The 18,842-nt window shown below is 46.2% G+C and overlaps 1 protein-coding gene across 1 annotated transcript in view; it reads left to right on the top strand.

The window, feature by feature from the left end:
• Positions 1 to 18,842, top strand: part of KDM4C (lysine demethylase 4C) — a 1,697,337-nt gene that overhangs the window by 382,628 nt on the left and 1,295,867 nt on the right. Inside the window, exon 6 of the mRNA XM_085633463.1 lies at positions 15,567 to 15,616. Coding sequence (XP_085489589.1) covers positions 15,567 to 15,616 — 50 coding nt within the window. The remainder of the gene's footprint in view (positions 1 to 15,566; positions 15,617 to 18,842) is intronic.

The following is an 18,842-nucleotide window of genomic DNA, read 5'->3' on the forward strand; positions in this document are numbered from 1 at the left end:
GAAGGCTGCTCTCCACAGCTACCACTTGGATAGCTTTCTAAGGTTAAATTTGACCTCTGAAATCACCATAAGGGTTGTTTGGACTGGTGCAAGGTGCCCACTTTAATTAGTGTACAGCATATACCAGGCCAACTTCTCACAACAAGATATTGTCCTGCCTCGTTTTGGCTCCAAAAATACTCCCAAGTGGGGTGGAGACAGCATTGTGAAAGGCCAGGCACAGCCCTATTCAGGTGCAGGTGACAACTCCTCCCACCACTCTAACTCACGAGGCCCATCAGCCTGTTGATGGGTCATCAGGATCTGCGGGACACACATAAACTGCCTTTGTAGGACTGTCTGCAGTTCCTGCACAAACAGGCCTCTGTCAGCTAAACCAGACGTTGATTCCACAGGCAGGCAGAGGCACGGAATGGTTAAACAAGAACATGCCCACTTTCTAAAAGTGGCATTTTCAAACACACAATTTAAAAAACACCTTTACTAAAAGATGTGATATTAAATTCTGAGTTATGAGAGCCCAAACTCCAAATCTGTAGGTGTTCCCAATTGAAAGTTACACCTGTAAAATATTATAAGGGGTAAACAGCCTTTACTTTGCATGCTAAACAACGCATGCCATAACAACGCGGTTGTTACAACGACCGCGTTATTTCGCATACTGTTACAACGCAAGTCGGAAAAACAACTTGCATTACGGGGGAAGAAGTTGTTGGATTTAAAATCCAACACCTTCCCTAGTGTCTGCACAGACTGGAGTTGGAATAATACATTTTTCTATTCCCAACATCCAGCGCCCCTTTAAAGCAAGTCGTTGCTCCGACTTGCGTTGTAACGGTATGCGAAACAACAACGCGGTCGTTGTTAAGGCATGCGTTGTTATGGCATGCGAAAAAAGGCCTATATTCGTTATAAGGCAGCTCTAATGATAGCCTACAGGAGGGCTAGTCCTTTTAATAGTGAAAAACGTAATTGGCAGTATTTCACTATCGGGACATGTCGCACACATGTCCTACCTTTCACCTACACTGCACCCTGCCCTTGGGAGTACTTGGGCCTACCTTAGGGGTGCCTTACATGTAGTAACAGGGAAGGTTAGGGCCTAGAAATTGGGTGCACTTGCCAGGTCGATATTGCAGTTTAAAACTGCACTTATAGACACTGCAATGGCAGGCCTGAGACCAGTTTACAGGGCTACTAATGGGTGGCACAACCAGTGCTGCAAGCCCACTAGTAAGTAACAACAAGTATGCCAGTACTGATACTAAACTTTCTACCCACTTTTTTTGTGTGGGAACATTTTGAAAGAAAACAAAATGAGCAAAGACCACTTTTTCCGTCTATTTAATCAATCAATTTTAACTCTTTTTCTTTTAATTCACCATAATTTGGAAGTGACTTTATAAGAAACAATTCACACACATATCACAAATTCATGACTGTGAACATATAAAAAGCTTTTCTCACTCATTTTTTACACACTTCATTCATTTCTAATCATTCATATCTACATTCACTCCCATACCATACTGAACAGTCCAGGAACAGACATACTCTCAACAAACAAACTTTCAATCATGTGACCACTTCTAAAACATATATTTTCTAAAGGCCATAGGGCAATGTTATACACCGTAAAAGAAGTACAATGTTTTTGCAAGTGGTTCTTGAAGTTCATATGGCCAAAGAGCTAAGGTCGACGCGTTTCAAGCACCTTCTACAACCGGGGTTATCATCAGGACCTGGGAGCTAAAAAACAGAAAAAAAGGGCTTATTTAGTCCTACTAGACTGCCACAGTCTCTAGTTGCACCTGAGCTATTGCCTTTTATATGTACCTTTAATTGGTGATCGGTGGATCATCCACTCATCTTGTATGCTTACGTGGAATTATGTATTTCGGCAGTGACGATGCTGCTATGATCTGTAGGACGAAAGGATGAATGTAAGCGTCTGAGCACCTTAAAACTACGTTTAAATATCTGTATGAAAAAAGTACGTCAATTGCTTGCTTGGTGCCTTTCTGTCAGGCTTGCACGAGTAGTTGAGCTAGGTACTTTTTGACTGGGTGTTTTCTTCTTTAATAAGCAACAGGATGTAGCTGAAACTGTGTTTTTGGTCTGTATCTTTTTAGATCCTAGAAATCAAGAGGTCTTGTGGATGATCCACTGATCACCAATTAAAGGTACATATAAAAGGCAATAGCTCAGGTGCAACTAGAGACTGTGGCAGTCTAGTAGGACTAAATAAGCCCTTTTTTCTGTTTTTTAGCTCCCAGGTCCTGATGATAGCCCCGGTTGTAGAAGGGGCTTGAAACGCGTCGACCTTAGCTCTTTGGCCATATGAACTTCAAGAACCACTTGCAAAAACATTGTACTTCGTTTACGGTGTATAACATTGCCCTATGGCCTTTAGAAAATATATGTTTTAGAAGTGGTCACATGATTGAAAGTTTGTTTGTTGAGAGTATGTCTGTTCCTGGACTGTTCAGTATGGTATGGGAGTGAATGTAGATATGAATGATTAGAAATGAATGAAGTGTGTAAAAAATGACTGAGAAAAGCTTTTTATATGTTCACAGTCATGAATTTGTGATATGTGTGTGAATTGTTTCTTATAAAGTCACTACCAAATTATGGTGAATTAAAAGAAAAAGAGTTAAAATTGATTGATTAAATAGACGGAAAAAGTGGTCTTTGCTCATTTTGTTTTCTTTCAAAATGTTCCCACACAAAAAAAGTGGGTAGAAAGTTTAGTATCAGTACTGGCATACTTGTTGTTACTTACGTTATGAGGCTTGGCCTTACTGATTGAAGTCTAAACCCAGTTTAAGTTCAATTGCAAGCCCACTAGTAGCATTTGATTAACAAGCCCTGGGCACCCATGGTGCACTTTACTAGTGATTTACCAGTAAAGCTAATATGCCAATCCCGGATAACAGATCAGAATTACAATTTACACAGAGAGCATATGCACTTTAACACTGATCGGCAGTGATAAAATGCCCAGAGTCCTAAAGCTAACAAAAAGAGGCTCAGAAAAATAGAAGGCAGAAAGTCAGGGGATAAACCTGCAAAAAGGTCCAGGTCCAACAATGGGGATTTGAGTATTTCCAACATAGGTAGCAATACATAAACAATGTGCTCTCACTAATGCAGCTAGCTAGGCCACATATATATTAAACAGGGTGGGACTAAATGAAAATCTTTTATGTCTTCCGTATTGGATAGTAAAGTCAGGGGACTGAAAGCGAGGGCTAATGACCATCTTGACCTCTGATAATGAAGTAGGTATGAAATAAATTAAATGCTCTCTTACCAATGCCGAACTCGAGTAGTTGCTACAGGAGCGCACAGTGCGAGTCCGCGTCGAATGCCACAGATAGGACTAACAAGACAAGCACAATGAAACGCACAAAAGGTGATGGGAGTAATGCTTGCACTAAGTCTAACCACTGGCAGTCTCTTGGGTAGCATTCAAACCCATCGTTCTATGGCCCACCATGCCACGTCAGTTTGGACCTAGTCATATGCGATTCAGTCTTGACCCTGCTCCAACAAGAACTGTCCAGCCTGAACTGCTAAACCAGGTCCTCCCTGAACCGAAACACAAGCAACCCAAGACCATGTTTCGTCCTTATTTGAGCTCTTCACTCAGGTGTAGCTTGGTTGCAGTGGCACAGTGAACACAGGACCCATGCCTGGGCATATCTTTGGCCACTAAGGCAGTTCTGGTCAACGCACAAGACCAGAACCACAGTTCCTCCTTGGTCCTGTATCCTTCTGATGTCATCAATGATAGACAGCTATGCAGTGCTGATGTCAAGTGCTGGTCTAAAACAGGTCTTGGAGCCATTCAAGAGAATGTTGTCCTCTAACTATACAGAATAGCTTGTTTTTTACAACCATCTCAGTGATTTGAGTGGGTAGAGGCTGTAGCGAAATTGATATGTAGATGGTAAAAAAAAAGTCAACAGGTTTTTTTTTTTTTTTTTTTAGTAACTGCATGACCCTAGATTTTTTTCAAGTGATTTGAACAGTGGCAGTTGAAAGTGATTTATTGTAGATGGTTGTCAGACAGAGACCGATCTGCCGAGCTTCCAACTAAAGAAATTTCGAGCGCAAAAAGCCCAGTGGCGATCCTGATTTGGTATTGTAGAGCAGCAGATTAACCTGGCCCTCGTATAGAGGAGAAAATGCATACAGCAATGAGCCACAGCTGGATATTAACAGGAGAGCTGTTGAGGACTGTTTTTAGGACAAAGTGCATTTATCATTACAATTGTATCCTTTAAGAGTATGATGACGAGTGCATCACAGAGTGATTGGGAAGGAGATATTGTTGAGCTAGCCACATTAGGATGTGTTAGATCACACACAATAGAAAACAGTTCTCATGTGGGGTTCTGAGTTGTATTCATTTTGGATGAATAATAATCCACTTTTGCAAGCTTGGTTTCGTCTTTGTAATGTGTAATCTGATAGAGACTTCTAGCTGCAGATAACTTACCTTAGAATTATCCCCAGACATCTAACTGTATCCGTATGTTTGTGAGCAGTACGGAGCGACCGCCTTGTTGGATGTCTTTGGTCGCCTGTCGGGGCTCAAAGTAAACTGGGGCAAAACGTGCTTGTTCCCGTTGTCGCCTAATGGACAGGCCCCCCAATCGCTGGGAGTGATACGATGGGAGGATCGCTGTCTGCGTTATCTGGGTGTCAATATCTATCATACCCAGCTTGATTTGCTGGAAGGGAACGTGGGTAGAGCAATCCGGGGCTTGAGTGGCAGCATAGGTTTCTGGAGCACGCTCCCACTATCGAGTGCTGGGCGAGTAGCGCTGCTGAAGATGGCAGCGCTGCCGCGCCTACTGTATTTTTTTCGTACATTGCCCATATGGATACCTGCATCGTTTTTTGAGCGGCTTCGAGCACTGTCCACGGGCTTCATATGGGGCTCGGGTAGGCGGCGGGTAGCTTTGACCACCCTACGGCGGCCAAGAGCGGAGGGGGGCCTGGCGGTCCCGGACTTCGAGTGGTATTATCTGGCAGCACAATTACAATGGCTCACGCAGGCGGTGGCACGGGAGTTTAGAGGCCCTGAGGGCCCGCAGGACAGGTTAATTCCTCGCTATGTGGTTTCTTTCATAGTCCTCCAACAGCGGATGGACCTAGCCCAGCTCACTCTTGAGGAACGCACCCTTAGGTTGTGCTGGAACCGATGTCAGAGGAGGGCCGCCATTATCCACCCTTATGCCCCGGAGATCCCCCTTGGTATGTGCACGGCGCTCCCACACGGGGGTGATTGGTCGGGACTAGCCGCTTGGGAGGACCTTGGCATACAAGTGGTGGGCAACTTATATAGGGAGGGGGTGCTCTTACCCTTCCAGGAACTGCAGGACTCCTATGGGCTCCCACGGGGAGATTATTTACTTCACGCTGCTCTCATAGCGGGCCTCCAGAAGCACTGAAATGTGGGGCTCTCGGAACCGCCAGTCGCCGCGGGCTGCCAATATGTGGTCATGGCCGCGGGTACGGTCGGGGCTATTACCTGCCTATATCGACGGCTGTCGACGGAGCGCTTGCTGCCCCTAGTCACGTTGAAAGATAAATGGGAAGCTGACCTTGGGAAGCCCATCCCCGAGTCGACATGGCCAGCGTTGGTGCGGCGGCCCTGGAAGGGTACGCGTAATGCCCGGTTTCAGCTAGTACAGTTTTTTACACTGCACAGGGCATACCTGACGCCAGTCAAAATATTGCAATATTTTGGGGGCACACATTCTCAGTGCCCGCGGTGTGGGGGAGATGGGGCTGATTTTCGCCATATGTTTTGGTCTTGCGCGGCGCTGGGTAGTTACTGGGAAGACGTCACGGAATGCCTGAACCAAGTGACCGATCGCACCATCGATTTTGAGATGGGGGGCCTGCCTGTTGCTTTGGTTCCCCCACACCCGCCGCACGAAGGTTACTAGCAAGTTCTGTGACTTAGGGTTGATCATGGCCAAGAGGGAGCTAACCATGCATTGGAAGTCAAGGGTGGGGCCTAGCTTTCTGAGGTGGCGGACGGCGTTCGCGAAATGGGCAGGCGCAGACGGCACACTGCGCTTGCAATTAGCGCATTGGAGGAACGACGAAAAGGCGTTAGCGACGGCCCGTGCATGGGAGTCACTGGTGGTTGAACTTCAGGGGCTGATGTCAGAAAACATAGGGGAGGGGGACCTACCCGACCGCCATGAGGATGCGATAAGCGGGGAGTAGGAGGGGGGTCACTATGATAGGTGGACACATTCAACGCGGCTGAACCCAGGGGAATGCCCAAGCTGACAGACAGGATTGAATACCCCTACATGTATCATAGTAATAGGGAGGGTCACATCAGAGGGAGGATAGGAAGGCGGGGGTACACTGACAAGGGTTGCGGGAGGGAGTGGGGGGGGGGGGGCCCAAGCGGAACGGGTAACTTTTCCAATGCATGTCTGGTTGAAATGTTGTATGTACTAATTTTTGGTGAGGTGCTTGGGCACTTGTGGGAAGTGTATTGGTATGTTGGTAAGAAAACAATAAAAAAAAATTGTGAGCAGTACCCCTGCACACTGGTAGGTGGCGTAGTCGGTAGGGTCCATGTGTTTGCTTTGTGACGTGCGTGGTGCTTATATAGACCCCACCTCGCGTACTGACGTCAGTTCTATTCTTTCTGCACCAGTCAGTGCGCCGATCCGAAGAAGAGCTAAACCTGATCACTTTTTGACTGACCTTTTGTTGATGATTGTTTGAGACATTGTCTCCTGGTGTGACAGGGATACCTGTGAAGAAGGCTGGTTTTAAACCCTGTGGTGCCTGTCCCCAGCAAATGTTGATGATGGACCCACACATAGTCTGCCTCGGGTGCCCAGAGTGCAACCACGGCGCCAAGACCTGCTGTGATTGTCGTGCCATGCACCCCAACGCCTTGAGGGAGTGCTCGCCCAAGTTCCTTGCCACTCTATGTGCGACACCTTAACTGTCTAGATCCTGGTCAAGAGGAAGGTCCCGGTATCGGTCATGGAGCCAATCCAAATGCTCGTTGTCGCACTTGATGTCGTCTAGGTGGTTGGGTAAGTCCCACAAGCATAAAAAGAACAAGAAGTTGAAGAGGATTTGACTTCGCCCTGTCTGTCAAAGTCATCAGACGAGACGAGAGAGTGTTGGCATTTGAGCCTGGGCCGTCTCCGTTGCTCCCCAGGTTTGCAGGAGCGACCCCCGCCCAACTCCCAAGAGTTTTATGATGCTATGCACCTCATATTTGGGCGGCCCGCCCCCACTGGCGCACCATCGGGCCCCGCAGGTTTGAGGAGGGCCACAACCGGTTTTCTGCCAGAGGGTTCGCCCCTGGCACCAGTCGAGCCCCCTTGGATTCATGGGCAGATCCAGACCGACACCAGTCGCGCCACATCGACCTGCCCCCGCGCAGTCTCCACTGCCAACGTACCCGGCTCCACCTCCATTCTAATCCCAACCATGAGCCAGACTGGCATTTTCTGATGCCAACTGGTGCCATTCCATCCAGGCCGGAGCTTATGCTCTAATCCTATGGGCTTGGACTTGGGGATGAATGAGAGGGGCCACTGGAACCTGAAGAATACCAACCCCTAGATCTCACTGAGGACACCTGGTGTGAGGATTTTCGCAGATGCCAGTAGACTGAACACGGCCCTAGATACTGGCTTGGTCTCTTCTCCTGCCATGGCTGCAGAGGAGAGAGCCTCATTTGCTATGGTGGTGAAGAGGGCAGCCAAGGTTCTGGACCTTCAGCTGCTCTCCGTGGCTGTCAAAACGAACGTCTTGAGGGAGGTGCTTCAGCCAGGAGTCACCCCTTCTGAACCTCTTCTTACATTTAATGAAGCCCTCATGGACGTCCTACTTGGGGCCTGGTCCAAACCCTGCGCAGGGGCTTCTGTGAATAGGGCAATTGCCCACTGCCATTGCCTCGCCCCAGAGGACCCCTCTTCCTTACCCAACACCCTACCCCTGAGAGCTTGGTGGTCCACTTGGTAAATCCTAGTGCATTCCCTACTACTCCACCAGACGGGGAATTCAAGAGCCTTGATACCTTGGGAGAGAAGATATTTTCTGCTGCCAGTCTGGCACTGCACTCGGTGAACACCGTGTGCCTTTTGGGCTGATACCATCATTCGCTCTGGGACTCTGTTACGCAGGTGCTGCCTTTGGTGTCAGAGGAGGCCCGAGCCATACTCTCCCAAGCTACTGCTAACAAGAGGAATGCAGTTAAGTTTGTTGTACGCTGTGGGCTGGATATGAGTGACTGGCTAGGCAGAGTGGTTTCATTGTCGGTGGGATATGAGCGACAGGCTAGGCAGAGTGGTTTCATTGTCGGTGGTCCTTGGGAGCCACACCTGGTTGAGAACCACTGGCCTTTTAGGGGATGTCCAACCCTCGCTCATGGACATACCCTTTGATGGCTCCCATCTCTTCGGAGACAAGGCAGACTCAGTGCTAGAGTAATATAACTTCAAACCGTGGCAGGGTTACAACCTTGCGCACATCCAACGTTCTGTCAGTTTTATCGATCAGTATCTAACAGGTGCTCTAGGGAAATCAAGGGGAACAGCCACCTATGCCCCAAAGTTCCTCCGTCACAAAAGTCACAAAGGAAAAACCTGAAAAACACAAAGAGCAAGAACAAGGCAATTTAGGCCTATAGTGAGCAGTATACAATAGCAATGAGGCAGGGACTGATTTAATGTCCAATGATTCAAAACAAACAGATTTCTTCTTTTATTTCTTTAATCTTCTCTGTTTCTTCTCAATTCTTCCATAGTGACATATTGGTATCTTTAGAAGCGCCACAGCGAACTCAGTAGCCAACACGTGTTTCGTCTCGGGTAAATTGCCCGGCGACTTCCTCAGGGCATAAAAACAAGTCTCAAACGGACTTGCGTGAAATTGTCTTTAACGAATTACAATCCCGATCAAAAGCATCAGATGACAGGGAAGATTAGTATATCTGAAATAACGAAGAGAAGGAAAGGAGAGTACTCCAAGCGTCACCAGTCACGTATCCTGTGTATCAAAACACAGGATACGTGACTGGTGACGCTTGGAGTACTCTCCTTTCCTTCTCTTCGTTATTTCAGATATACTAATCTTCCCTGTCATCTGATGCTTTTGATCGGGATTGTAATTCGTTAAAGACAATTTCACGCATATATGGATAAAAGAATAAGGATCTATACCCAGATTGTGTTACAAAAACGACGGAATAATTAACTACATATATTCCGTTTGAGACTTGTTTTTATGCCCTGAGGAAGTCGCCGGGCAATTTACCCGAGACGAAACACGTGTTGGCTACTGAGTTCGCTGTGGCGCTTCTAAAGATACCAATATGTCACTATGGAAGAATTGAGAAGAAACAGAGAAGATTAAAGAAATAAAAGAAGAAATCTGTTTGTTTTGAATCATTGGACATTAAATCAGTCCCTGCCTCATTGCTATTGTATACTGCTCACTATAGGCCTAAATTGCCTTGTTCTTGCTCGGGAATCTCTTTGTGTTTTTCAGGTTTTTCCTCAGTGCTAGAGTACTTCAAGGACAGCAGAGCTACAGCCAGGTCCTTGGGCCTTGCCATGGCCCTTGCCAACCTCAGTCTGCCTTAAGCTGTTTCGTGGCTTCTAGCTGCATTTCTACCTGCCTAGCTAACACGGCACACAAGCTTCCCAACCCCTGCGTAGTCAAGGGCGAGGTACCCACAGCCTTCATGTCATGTTATGTTACATACATTTCTTAAGCGGATGTACACCGAGAGCTTTTTCATGGCGCTAAGGTAACTAGAACATAGCACACAGCTGATCGTTACTCCTAAGCGAACCTGAAAGGCCAGGTCTTCAAGAGCTTCCTGAACACAGTGTAGCAGGGGGTGGACCTGATTTCAGGTGGGAGGGTGTTCCAGATGCGGGGTGGGGGGGTGAGTACTGAAAAACTGGAACCCCGGAGTATCTCTCTTTTTTTTAAATTAGAAGTGTTCAGGAGATTTGAGTGCATGGACCTCCGGTTACGAGTGGTGGTGTATTTTTTATACGAGCAGAGATGAAGAAAACACTGCCACTTTGTAGGGATTTAAAAACAAGGCAGTCACCCTTCTAGATTGAGCGCTATTCAACAGGCAGCTAGTGCAGTTTACTCAGTTGGCGGTGGGGGGAGGGTGGGGGGGGTAGGTAATGTGACAGTTTCGAAGTTGTTGATACAGTTGCCTGGCTTCCTCATTTTGGACCACATGGTTTAGGCTCTTGGGAAGGCCTAAGTAGAGAGAGTTTGCATAAGCTACCCTTGAAAATAACCAATGCAGTGATAGTCTGAGTGAGGGCCTAGAAAAAAAAAGTGTGAGCTTTCTAATTTTGTGGAGTTGAAGAAAACAAGAACAAATGACAGCCCCTAGTTGCGATTTCAAAGACAAGTTATCACCGTTCAATACTTCGAGGCTCTTAACTGCTTTCTTGGGCACATGAGGAGAGCCCATAGTGGCAGGCCAAAATGTGGAATTCCACCGTCATGTTTATTTCTGATGATGACAATCTCCGTCTTATCGGAATTAAGTTTAAGTTGACTGCCTTCATCCAGTCCCGGATAAATAACCTTGAGTTTTGAAAAGAAGTTTTGCATTCCTGGGAATTGTCTATAGTGAAGATCTGTTGCAAACCATCTGTGTAATTGTAGACTTTGACTTTCTTTTAGTTAAAGGCGTGCACCAGTGGACGAATATATAGATTAAAAAGGTAGGGTGACAAGGAGAATCCCTGGGCAACACCACAAGTCATTCAGACCTTTGGAGAGCCAGGGACTGGTTCTTCAGAAACTTAAGTAATCCAGTCCCGAGCAGTGCCCTGAAAGCCTGCGGCCTCAACCAAAATATCAACAGATCAAGAAGCACCAGTGCCTGGGTGGTGTCCCTGTCAGCTGCCTCGCGAAGGTCATTCATCACTGAGAGAATGACTGTCTCAGGGGAGTGGCCTGGCCGGAAGCCTGCTTGATGGGGATAAAAAAATGGTTTCCTCTGCGAAAGAGCACATAGATTCAGCTACATAAGCCTCGAGTACTTTTGCAAGGAAGGGAAGCACAGGTATCGGGCAATAGTTTTTTAAAATGGATGGATCATTATCAACTTTCTTAAATAGGACCACAATTCCTTCCTTGAAAGAACTACGAACCCAGCCATCGAACATGGCTCAGGTATCCTGAGGTTGTCCAGTCCACCACCCGCCTGGCAGCCGCAAACTCCAAGCCTCTTTGTTTGAACTTCGACCATCATGGGCACACAGTGGGAGTCGGGATGCACCATCCCCTGCACCACGGGAGGTCGATAACATGACTGTTAGGTTCTCCAGATTGTCCGCAGGAGCTACTTCCTTCCCTTCATGACTACCCCTCCACCCATGCCACCTACATGTGACTGGCTGCCGGAGGACCACATCTCCGTACTCCACCAGTCAGCGGAGGCTCTGTTGGCCAAGGGAGCCATAGAGAGGGTGCCTGCATTGGAAATAAGTTGTGCTTGCGATTGCCTCTACTTTCTGGTGCCCAAGAAGGATAGAGGCTTTCGTTCTATCCTAGACCTGCGCCCTTTCAATTTCTTTCTGAAACAGAAGAAATTCAAAACGATCACACTCGCTCAAGTCCTCTCTACCCTGGGCCTGGGAGACTTTATGTTAGCATTGTAGTTGCAGGACACATACTTTCACATCCCCGCCCCACCTGCCCACAGACGTTACCAGTGGTTTACAGTAGACTGCAAGCACTTTCAGTTCACCGTGCACCCCGTTGGCCTTACCGGTGCCTCTCAGGTATTCACCAAGTGGATAGCGGTGGCTGAAGCTAATGTGCAGAGATCAGGGTGGCTAGTATTCCCCTATCTCGATGACTTGGCTGTTGAAGGCGGACTTGCCCCAGGCGGTTGTCTCACAACTCCAGTCTATGGCGGACCTTCTGCACTCACTGAGGTTCACTAGAAGCATACCGAAGTCACACCCAACCTTTTCTCACGTGCTCCCTTTCATTGGAGCTGTTCTGGACACATTGCAGTTTTGGGCTTATCCTCCCGCATGGTGAGTCCAGGATAATCAGTCTGATACTGATGGTTCACCCTCTATCCTAGATTTAGGTGAGACTGCTTGGCTCCATGGCCTCCTGCATTCTGCTTTTGAGACATAACCACTGGCATACGCAGCTCTGCAGTGGGACTTGAAGATCCATTGGTGTAGCATAGGAGGAATCTCTCTGATATGTTGCAGATCTCGGAGGACACTGCAAAAGATCTGCAGTTGTGATAAACTGCGATTGGGTCAGCGGCACGCCCCTCTCCCTTCCCCAACCAAATCTCCTAGTAGTGACAGATATGTCACTCCTGGCCTGGGGAGGCCCATCTGTAAGAGGTGGAGATCAGAGTCTTCTGGTCTTAGGCAGAGTCCTGGCTCCACATCAACCTATTGGAGCTCCGAGCGAACCAACTTTCATTGAAAGCCTTTCTACCCTCCATCAAGGAAAGGCTAGTGCAGATGTTTACAGACACCACCACCGCCATGTAGTACTGCAAGAAACAGGGCAGGGTGGGGCCGTGGACCCTTTGCCAATAAGCCCTATGTCCCTGGACATGGCTGAAACGTCTGGGCATTTCCCTAGTGGTTCAACACCTGGCGAGCTCTCTGAACGCCAGAGCGGACTAACTCAGCTGAAGATGCCTAGCAGATTACGAATGGTGTGTCCATCTGGAAGTGGTGCAAGGTCTATTCCAGCAGTGGGTAGAGCCATAGTTAGATCTTTTCCCCACTGCCGAAATAGCGCAATGTGAGCAGTCCTATCCACTGGAATTACCAAGGCGGCTCTAGCTCATAGTGGAGTTGAGCTCAGGCCTCCTGTACCAATATCACTTTTGTAATGTTATCTTGGCAGCTCGGCATCCCTCCACCAAGACAGTATACGACGGCCATTGAAGCAAGTTTGTGACCTGGTATATAGCCAAACAGGTCGACCTTTTATCTGCACCCGTTTCCCAAGTTCTTTTGTTTATCCTTACCCTTGCCCAGCAAGTCTCTGCACTGGCTACATTAAAGGGTTATTTATCTGCCATCTCTGCTTTCCTACGACTGCCAGATCAGCCTTCCTTCAAGTCTCCTATTGTAAATAGGCTCCTTAAAGGTTTGCAACACTTATTTATTCCAGCTTCTTTCGTTATGCCTAAATGGGACCTTATCTTGGTACTTTTTTACAGAATGTGTGCTCCCTTTGAGCCACATCATACCTTCCCACTTCCGCTTCATACCATCAAGACTGCTTTTCTGATGGCAATTACTTCTGCCCCGAGGGTCAGTGAACTGCAGGTGCTGTCACCTCAGCCTCCATTTGCCCTTTTTCTTCCCAGCAAAACTGGTCCTTCGGAATAGAGCATCATTCTTTTTGAAGTTTATCATCCCGTTTCACGTAGGCCAGTCCATCACCTTGCCTACTTTTCAGTTTGCATCATACCTCTAAGGAAGAAGAGAGTGTTGTTGTTCTACCTTGCCACACAAAACCGTTCCGGGTGAACGGTCAGCTCTTCATGGGATATGTCGGAACCAGAAAAGGAAAGGTCGTGCACAAACGAACCATCTCCAGATGGATCATGCTCTGCATTAACATCTGCCATTCACTGGCTAAGAAGAAACCCCTGGAGGGTTTCTGTGCTCATTCCACCAGAGCAAAGGCTGCAACCACTGCAGTAGCTCACGGAGTTCTGGTCCTGGACATCTGTTCAGCAACATGGGTCTCTCTGCGCATGTTCACCAAACACAGCTGCCTGTACAGTTGGGTCTATCAGGACAGGCACCCTGCCCATTCGGTCCTGCAGGGTGTGCTAGTCTAAATTGAGTTCGCAGACCCACCTCCGGAGAGATACTGCTTGGATATCTATTCTAAGGTAAAGAATCTGCGGTTAAAAGTCTCTAACAGATTAACAGGTTCCTTACCTACCTCTGTACCGCCTTATCTGGTAGAGAGACTATCTAGCTGCAGATTTGTAACCGACCCACCCATCCTCCACCCTTTGTGAATGGATTTATGGGTACAGTAACTTGTTCTTCTTTTCTATAGTCGAGCTTGTGTTTATGATTATATGCCTGCTGCCAGAGATGTTAAAGTTGCTTACATTTATGTTTAGCAGATCAACAAACGTTTGAAAACAAGGGAGCATATGGCCTCGGCCTGTGGAGTGTCTTAAGTCCCAACAAGTGATACAATCTAAGGCAGATGTGACACAAGAATAAAAATTCTTATATCTGTAAATACAAAAAATTAAAATGGTGCTGTATGTTTCTGTAGGGATGCAGATATGTGGTGACTTAAACGCGTCAATACATCTTCACCAGTGGCCACGTGATTGCTTTTTTCTTTTTTTAAACTCTTTAAAAAAAAAAAAAAATCAGCTGCAGTGTGCAGTAGAGTTTCGGCTGTCATTTGGAGTTGTAAACATAAAAGGCAACTGTCCAGCTTTGTAGTCCCCGGGTCCTACATTTGTTCCAGATCTCGTCTCATGAACCGCATAAAACATGAACAGCCCCGTAGTCGAGCACATTATCCTCCCCCCCCCCCCCCCCCCCCTTTTTTATGCTGCACAGCATCTGCAAAAAGTATTGGCAAAAGTGAATAGTTCAGCAAGGCTTTTGCTTGTGTGCCTGAAATGGTTCTGAAATTCATATCTCAATGCTGATTTCTTTCCCTCAAATAATCCTCCTCATCCATCAAACCAGGAAGAGAGATTGCATTAGATCCCAGAAAGGCTCTGCAACACTGCATACATACGACCAGTTCTTTAGATTGTGTGATAACTTGTTGGTTGGTTATCAAGCTCACAAGCCTGGTGAGACTAGATGTATTTGTCAGTCACTATTATGGACTGGCTGGTAAGCAGACTCATGAAAGTGCCCGTGCTAGGAATATTGCGTACTTACATGCGATCTTTTGTTTGGCATTATTGTTTGGTTTCAAAGGAAAGAGGGTAATCTCTGTTTGGTTGGACAGTGTTGCACAGTGAGGAGGCACTCCCCTTAGCCTTTGATGCTCTTCTCAGTTTGCAGGTGATGCTGCACCCTGACTGGCTGGATTTAGATCAGAAATAACTGCTTTCCATGAGAAGCAGATGGAGGACCATCCGAGTGTAAGGTCAATGCAGTTATTTGTTGCGGTTTCTGATGAGTCAGAAGTAGTAACATATTTCTATACGCAAATGAAATAAAAAATGACTAAAGATGACAGTTTTTATTATCCCGCAGTATGATTTATGTGAAAAACCACACTTCGGTGGGAATGAATTTCAAACTTAATTACAAAACCGCTTTTAATATAACGTAAAGGTTGATGCATTCCCTCTTGCCAGTGAAGGAAATAGAATAAAAACCTTTCAAAGGAAGCTTGCTTTACATAGTTGATCGGGCTGTGTAAGCGACTGTACTGCCTTTGCTAGCTTTATACCAAACAGGATTGCCTGTCACTTTTTTAAACATGACCTTCAATTGTATTAAAAACATTTATATATTTTTTAACCTTAGGTATACTGTTCCTCCAGAACATGGAAAACGGCTTGAACGACTGGCGCAAGGTAAATCATTTTGAAAAGTTTTCTAAGAGTGAATGATGTCTGTTGTATGGTGCATAGTAACACATTCAGGATGGTAAAAGGTCTCGGAGGTGTTTAAAAATTGCATTGCCCTCTTCACCACTCAGGTAAGTAACACGCAGATAAGTATCTGGAGCTTTACCATGCAGATAAGTATCTTTTTTTAAAATAACATTTTAATGTTATTTTTTTTTTTAATGGTTTAAGTGCTGGTAAAGGTTGGTAAAGGAGATTTTAACGTTTAGGGTTGGGGAGAGGTAAGGGTGATTTTAGGGATTTGGAGTGGGGCAAAAAAAGTGAGGGGAGGTAAAGGTAGTTTTATTGCGTAGGGGTAGGTAGTGGTAAAAGTAGGCATGGGTGATTTTATTGTTTGGTTTAGGGTAAGTAGAGGTAAGGGTACATTTTGTGTTATGGGGTGAGTTGAGCTATAAGGGGGGCGAAGGGTGATTTATGGTAGGTAGGATATATATATATATATATATATATATATATATATCAACAAAAATGCGTGGTAAAGGCCCACAATTTAATGGCACGCACTGTAAAGGTCAATACATGGTATTACATGCGTGATAATGCCATGCTTGGTAATGTCATGCAACCATTCTAAGGCGAGGTGTAAGATTTACTTTGTGTGTCCGATGTTTTTTACTTCTGTTGTGGGCGTGGGGCTGACAAATAGACCCTAGCTTCATGTCCTCTGTAAAAAATTACACACCATTGTTAGGTCTCACCTTCACAGTTCATGCACTAGCTCTTCAAGAACGTTTGGTTTTCATCAGTGGGCTTAGAGACCGTCCTTTGCTTTCCATTGGTTGGTTTCATTGTAACTCTTATTTGCTTGCTTATTCGTGGTTAGTTGCTGCAGGCTTGCCTCCTCTTCGTGTATTTGTTCCTTAGATGTAGCATGGATGCATTACTTGCGTCTTTCAGAAGCAAATTCTTTTTCAACTCTTCTTTCTTTGTGTTTTACCTTTTGACTGGTAGGGCTTTTCACCTTAGAAAGCTAAGCCCTTTTTTTGCTATTTGAGGTACTTAATGCTTACGCCTTCATACATTTTTCCCACATAAAGTATCCGCGCAAAATTTGCATCATTTTTTCCACCATTCTGGGAATTCTAAAGATCACCAGTATTTGTGGATTCCTACAGTTTTTTGTGAAAAATTTAATAAAGTGCTCAGCAAGAAATAAATATTTTTTTTCTAAATGAGATCAACCAAAGGTTTGCTTGGACAACCATCTTTCCCAGTTTTAGGAAACCAGCACAGTTGTGTCAAAAAGGTTTTTTTTGCCACAGTTTTTGCATTTTTCTAAGAGGTAATCTATTCTTTCCCCTAATTTTTGTGGTTACAACCTATTTGCAGTTTGTGGTGCAAACAGACATAAAACCCATGGATGTTCCTGGGGAGCTATACGTTCTGCCACATCTATCATTCCTTTCTCCTTCCCAGGTATTTCTGAAAACCAGACACCAGGGAGTGTCTATGTGGTGTAACTTCTGTGTGGTTCTCACAAGATTTGCATATCCTGAAGCCTTTGGAAACCACAAACTCTTGATAAATACACATTTTCATCTCAAGTGTCCGACCTACCAAGGCCAAAAATACAACATGGACAGATCACAGTTTTCCCCTCAAAACCAACCCTTTTTTTAGTTTTTGAATAACTGTGGATTTAGAGCCTAACTCAGCTGGTACCTATGGAAACCTTCCAAACCTTCACATTTCTGAAAACTAGACACCCGTGGAGTTCCGGGTTACATGACTTGTTTGGCCCATAACAGACTATCTTACCCAGAAGCCTTTGCAAACCTCGAGCTTTGTCAAAAATCGTGCATTTTCCTTTCATTTCTTTGACGTAAACTTTCAGAAACGTCAGAGAACAATATTCCTTTCTCCCAGTTTTCTCCACACATCCCGATGAAAATGGTACTTCACTTGTGAGGATTAACCTACTGCTAGGGACAGGAAAGAATGCAACATGGACAGAGCAACTATTTCCACTCAAAACCAACCCCGTTACAATTTTGGTAGCTGTAGATTGAGTGCTAGCTCAGTCGAGTGCTGTGGACCCCTACGAAACCCAGACATTTCTAAAAACTAGACACCCAGGGAGGCCATGGTGGTGTGCCCCGAGTGGATCCCACACTATTCTTTGCATTCCTCAAACTTTGGCAAAAAAAACTTATTTTCCTTGCATTCTTACATTTTTGTGACAAACTTCTAGAATGGGCAGAGATCCACAAAGAGGCACAGCTCAAACCATGATCAATGGGAGTCCATGCGGGCACTAGGCCCAGCTATACAAGTGGGCTAGTAGCATTCTATTCAGGACAAGTGGGGGGGAGGCTGGGTGGTAAGAATTTCGTAGATACCTGCAGTTTCTGGAAGTTTACGTCACAGACCAAGTTTGATGTTTGTAGGGCATTGTGGATAAGAAAAATACCCCAGATCCAGGCCAAGTACACCACCCTGGACTTCCCCGAGTATCTAGTTTTCAGAAATATCTGGGTTTGGCAGGTGTCCGAAAGTAGTGTCCGATCTTGAGCCTAAAAATTACAGCCATTTAGCATAGCAAGTGAGACGATGTTGGGATTTAGCCTCTCTGTTGGTCCATTTAAGAAACAAAATCTACAAGTATTGAAATTCTGTCACTTGCCATAGGGCTGGTATGCTTTAGTCCCCAAGGGTGCAAAAAGACAGAGGTTTCAGGGGTTGAGCCTGATGTCAGGAGGGCAGTTGCCAGGGGGGTATCTCTCCAAAAACTTCCCTGGGGTCTGGTGCAGGGTTGGGGGGCAGTTTGGAGAAAAACACCTATCTGCTCCAGAAACACTCTTGCAGGTGATTTGGGGATGTGGGTAAGATTAAAACCCTCCCTTTGGTTGTCCGTGTTGACCGCCCTCCCTCCCGTTTTCCCTGTTGCCCGCCCTTCCTCCTGTTTTCTGTATTGCCCGCCTTCCCTCTCGATTCCCATGTTGCCCGCTTTCCCTCCAGTTTTCCCTGTTGCCGGCACTTCCTCCCGTTTTCCGCATTGCCCTCTCTCCCTTTTTCCGCGTTGCCCACCTTCCCTCTCGTTGACCGTGTTGTAAGTGTCTATGATGCCCGCCCTCCCTCCCGTTGTCCGTGTTGCCCGCCCTCCCTCCCGTTGTCCGTGTTGAACCCGTTGTCCATGTTGCGTGCCCGACCTCCCTCCTTCCCGTTGTCCGTG

The sequence above is a fragment of the Triturus cristatus genome, chromosome 2_1 (assembly GCF_964204655.1).
Source record: "Triturus cristatus chromosome 2_1, aTriCri1.1, whole genome shotgun sequence".
Lineage (NCBI taxonomy): Eukaryota > Metazoa > Chordata > Amphibia > Caudata > Salamandridae > Triturus > Triturus cristatus.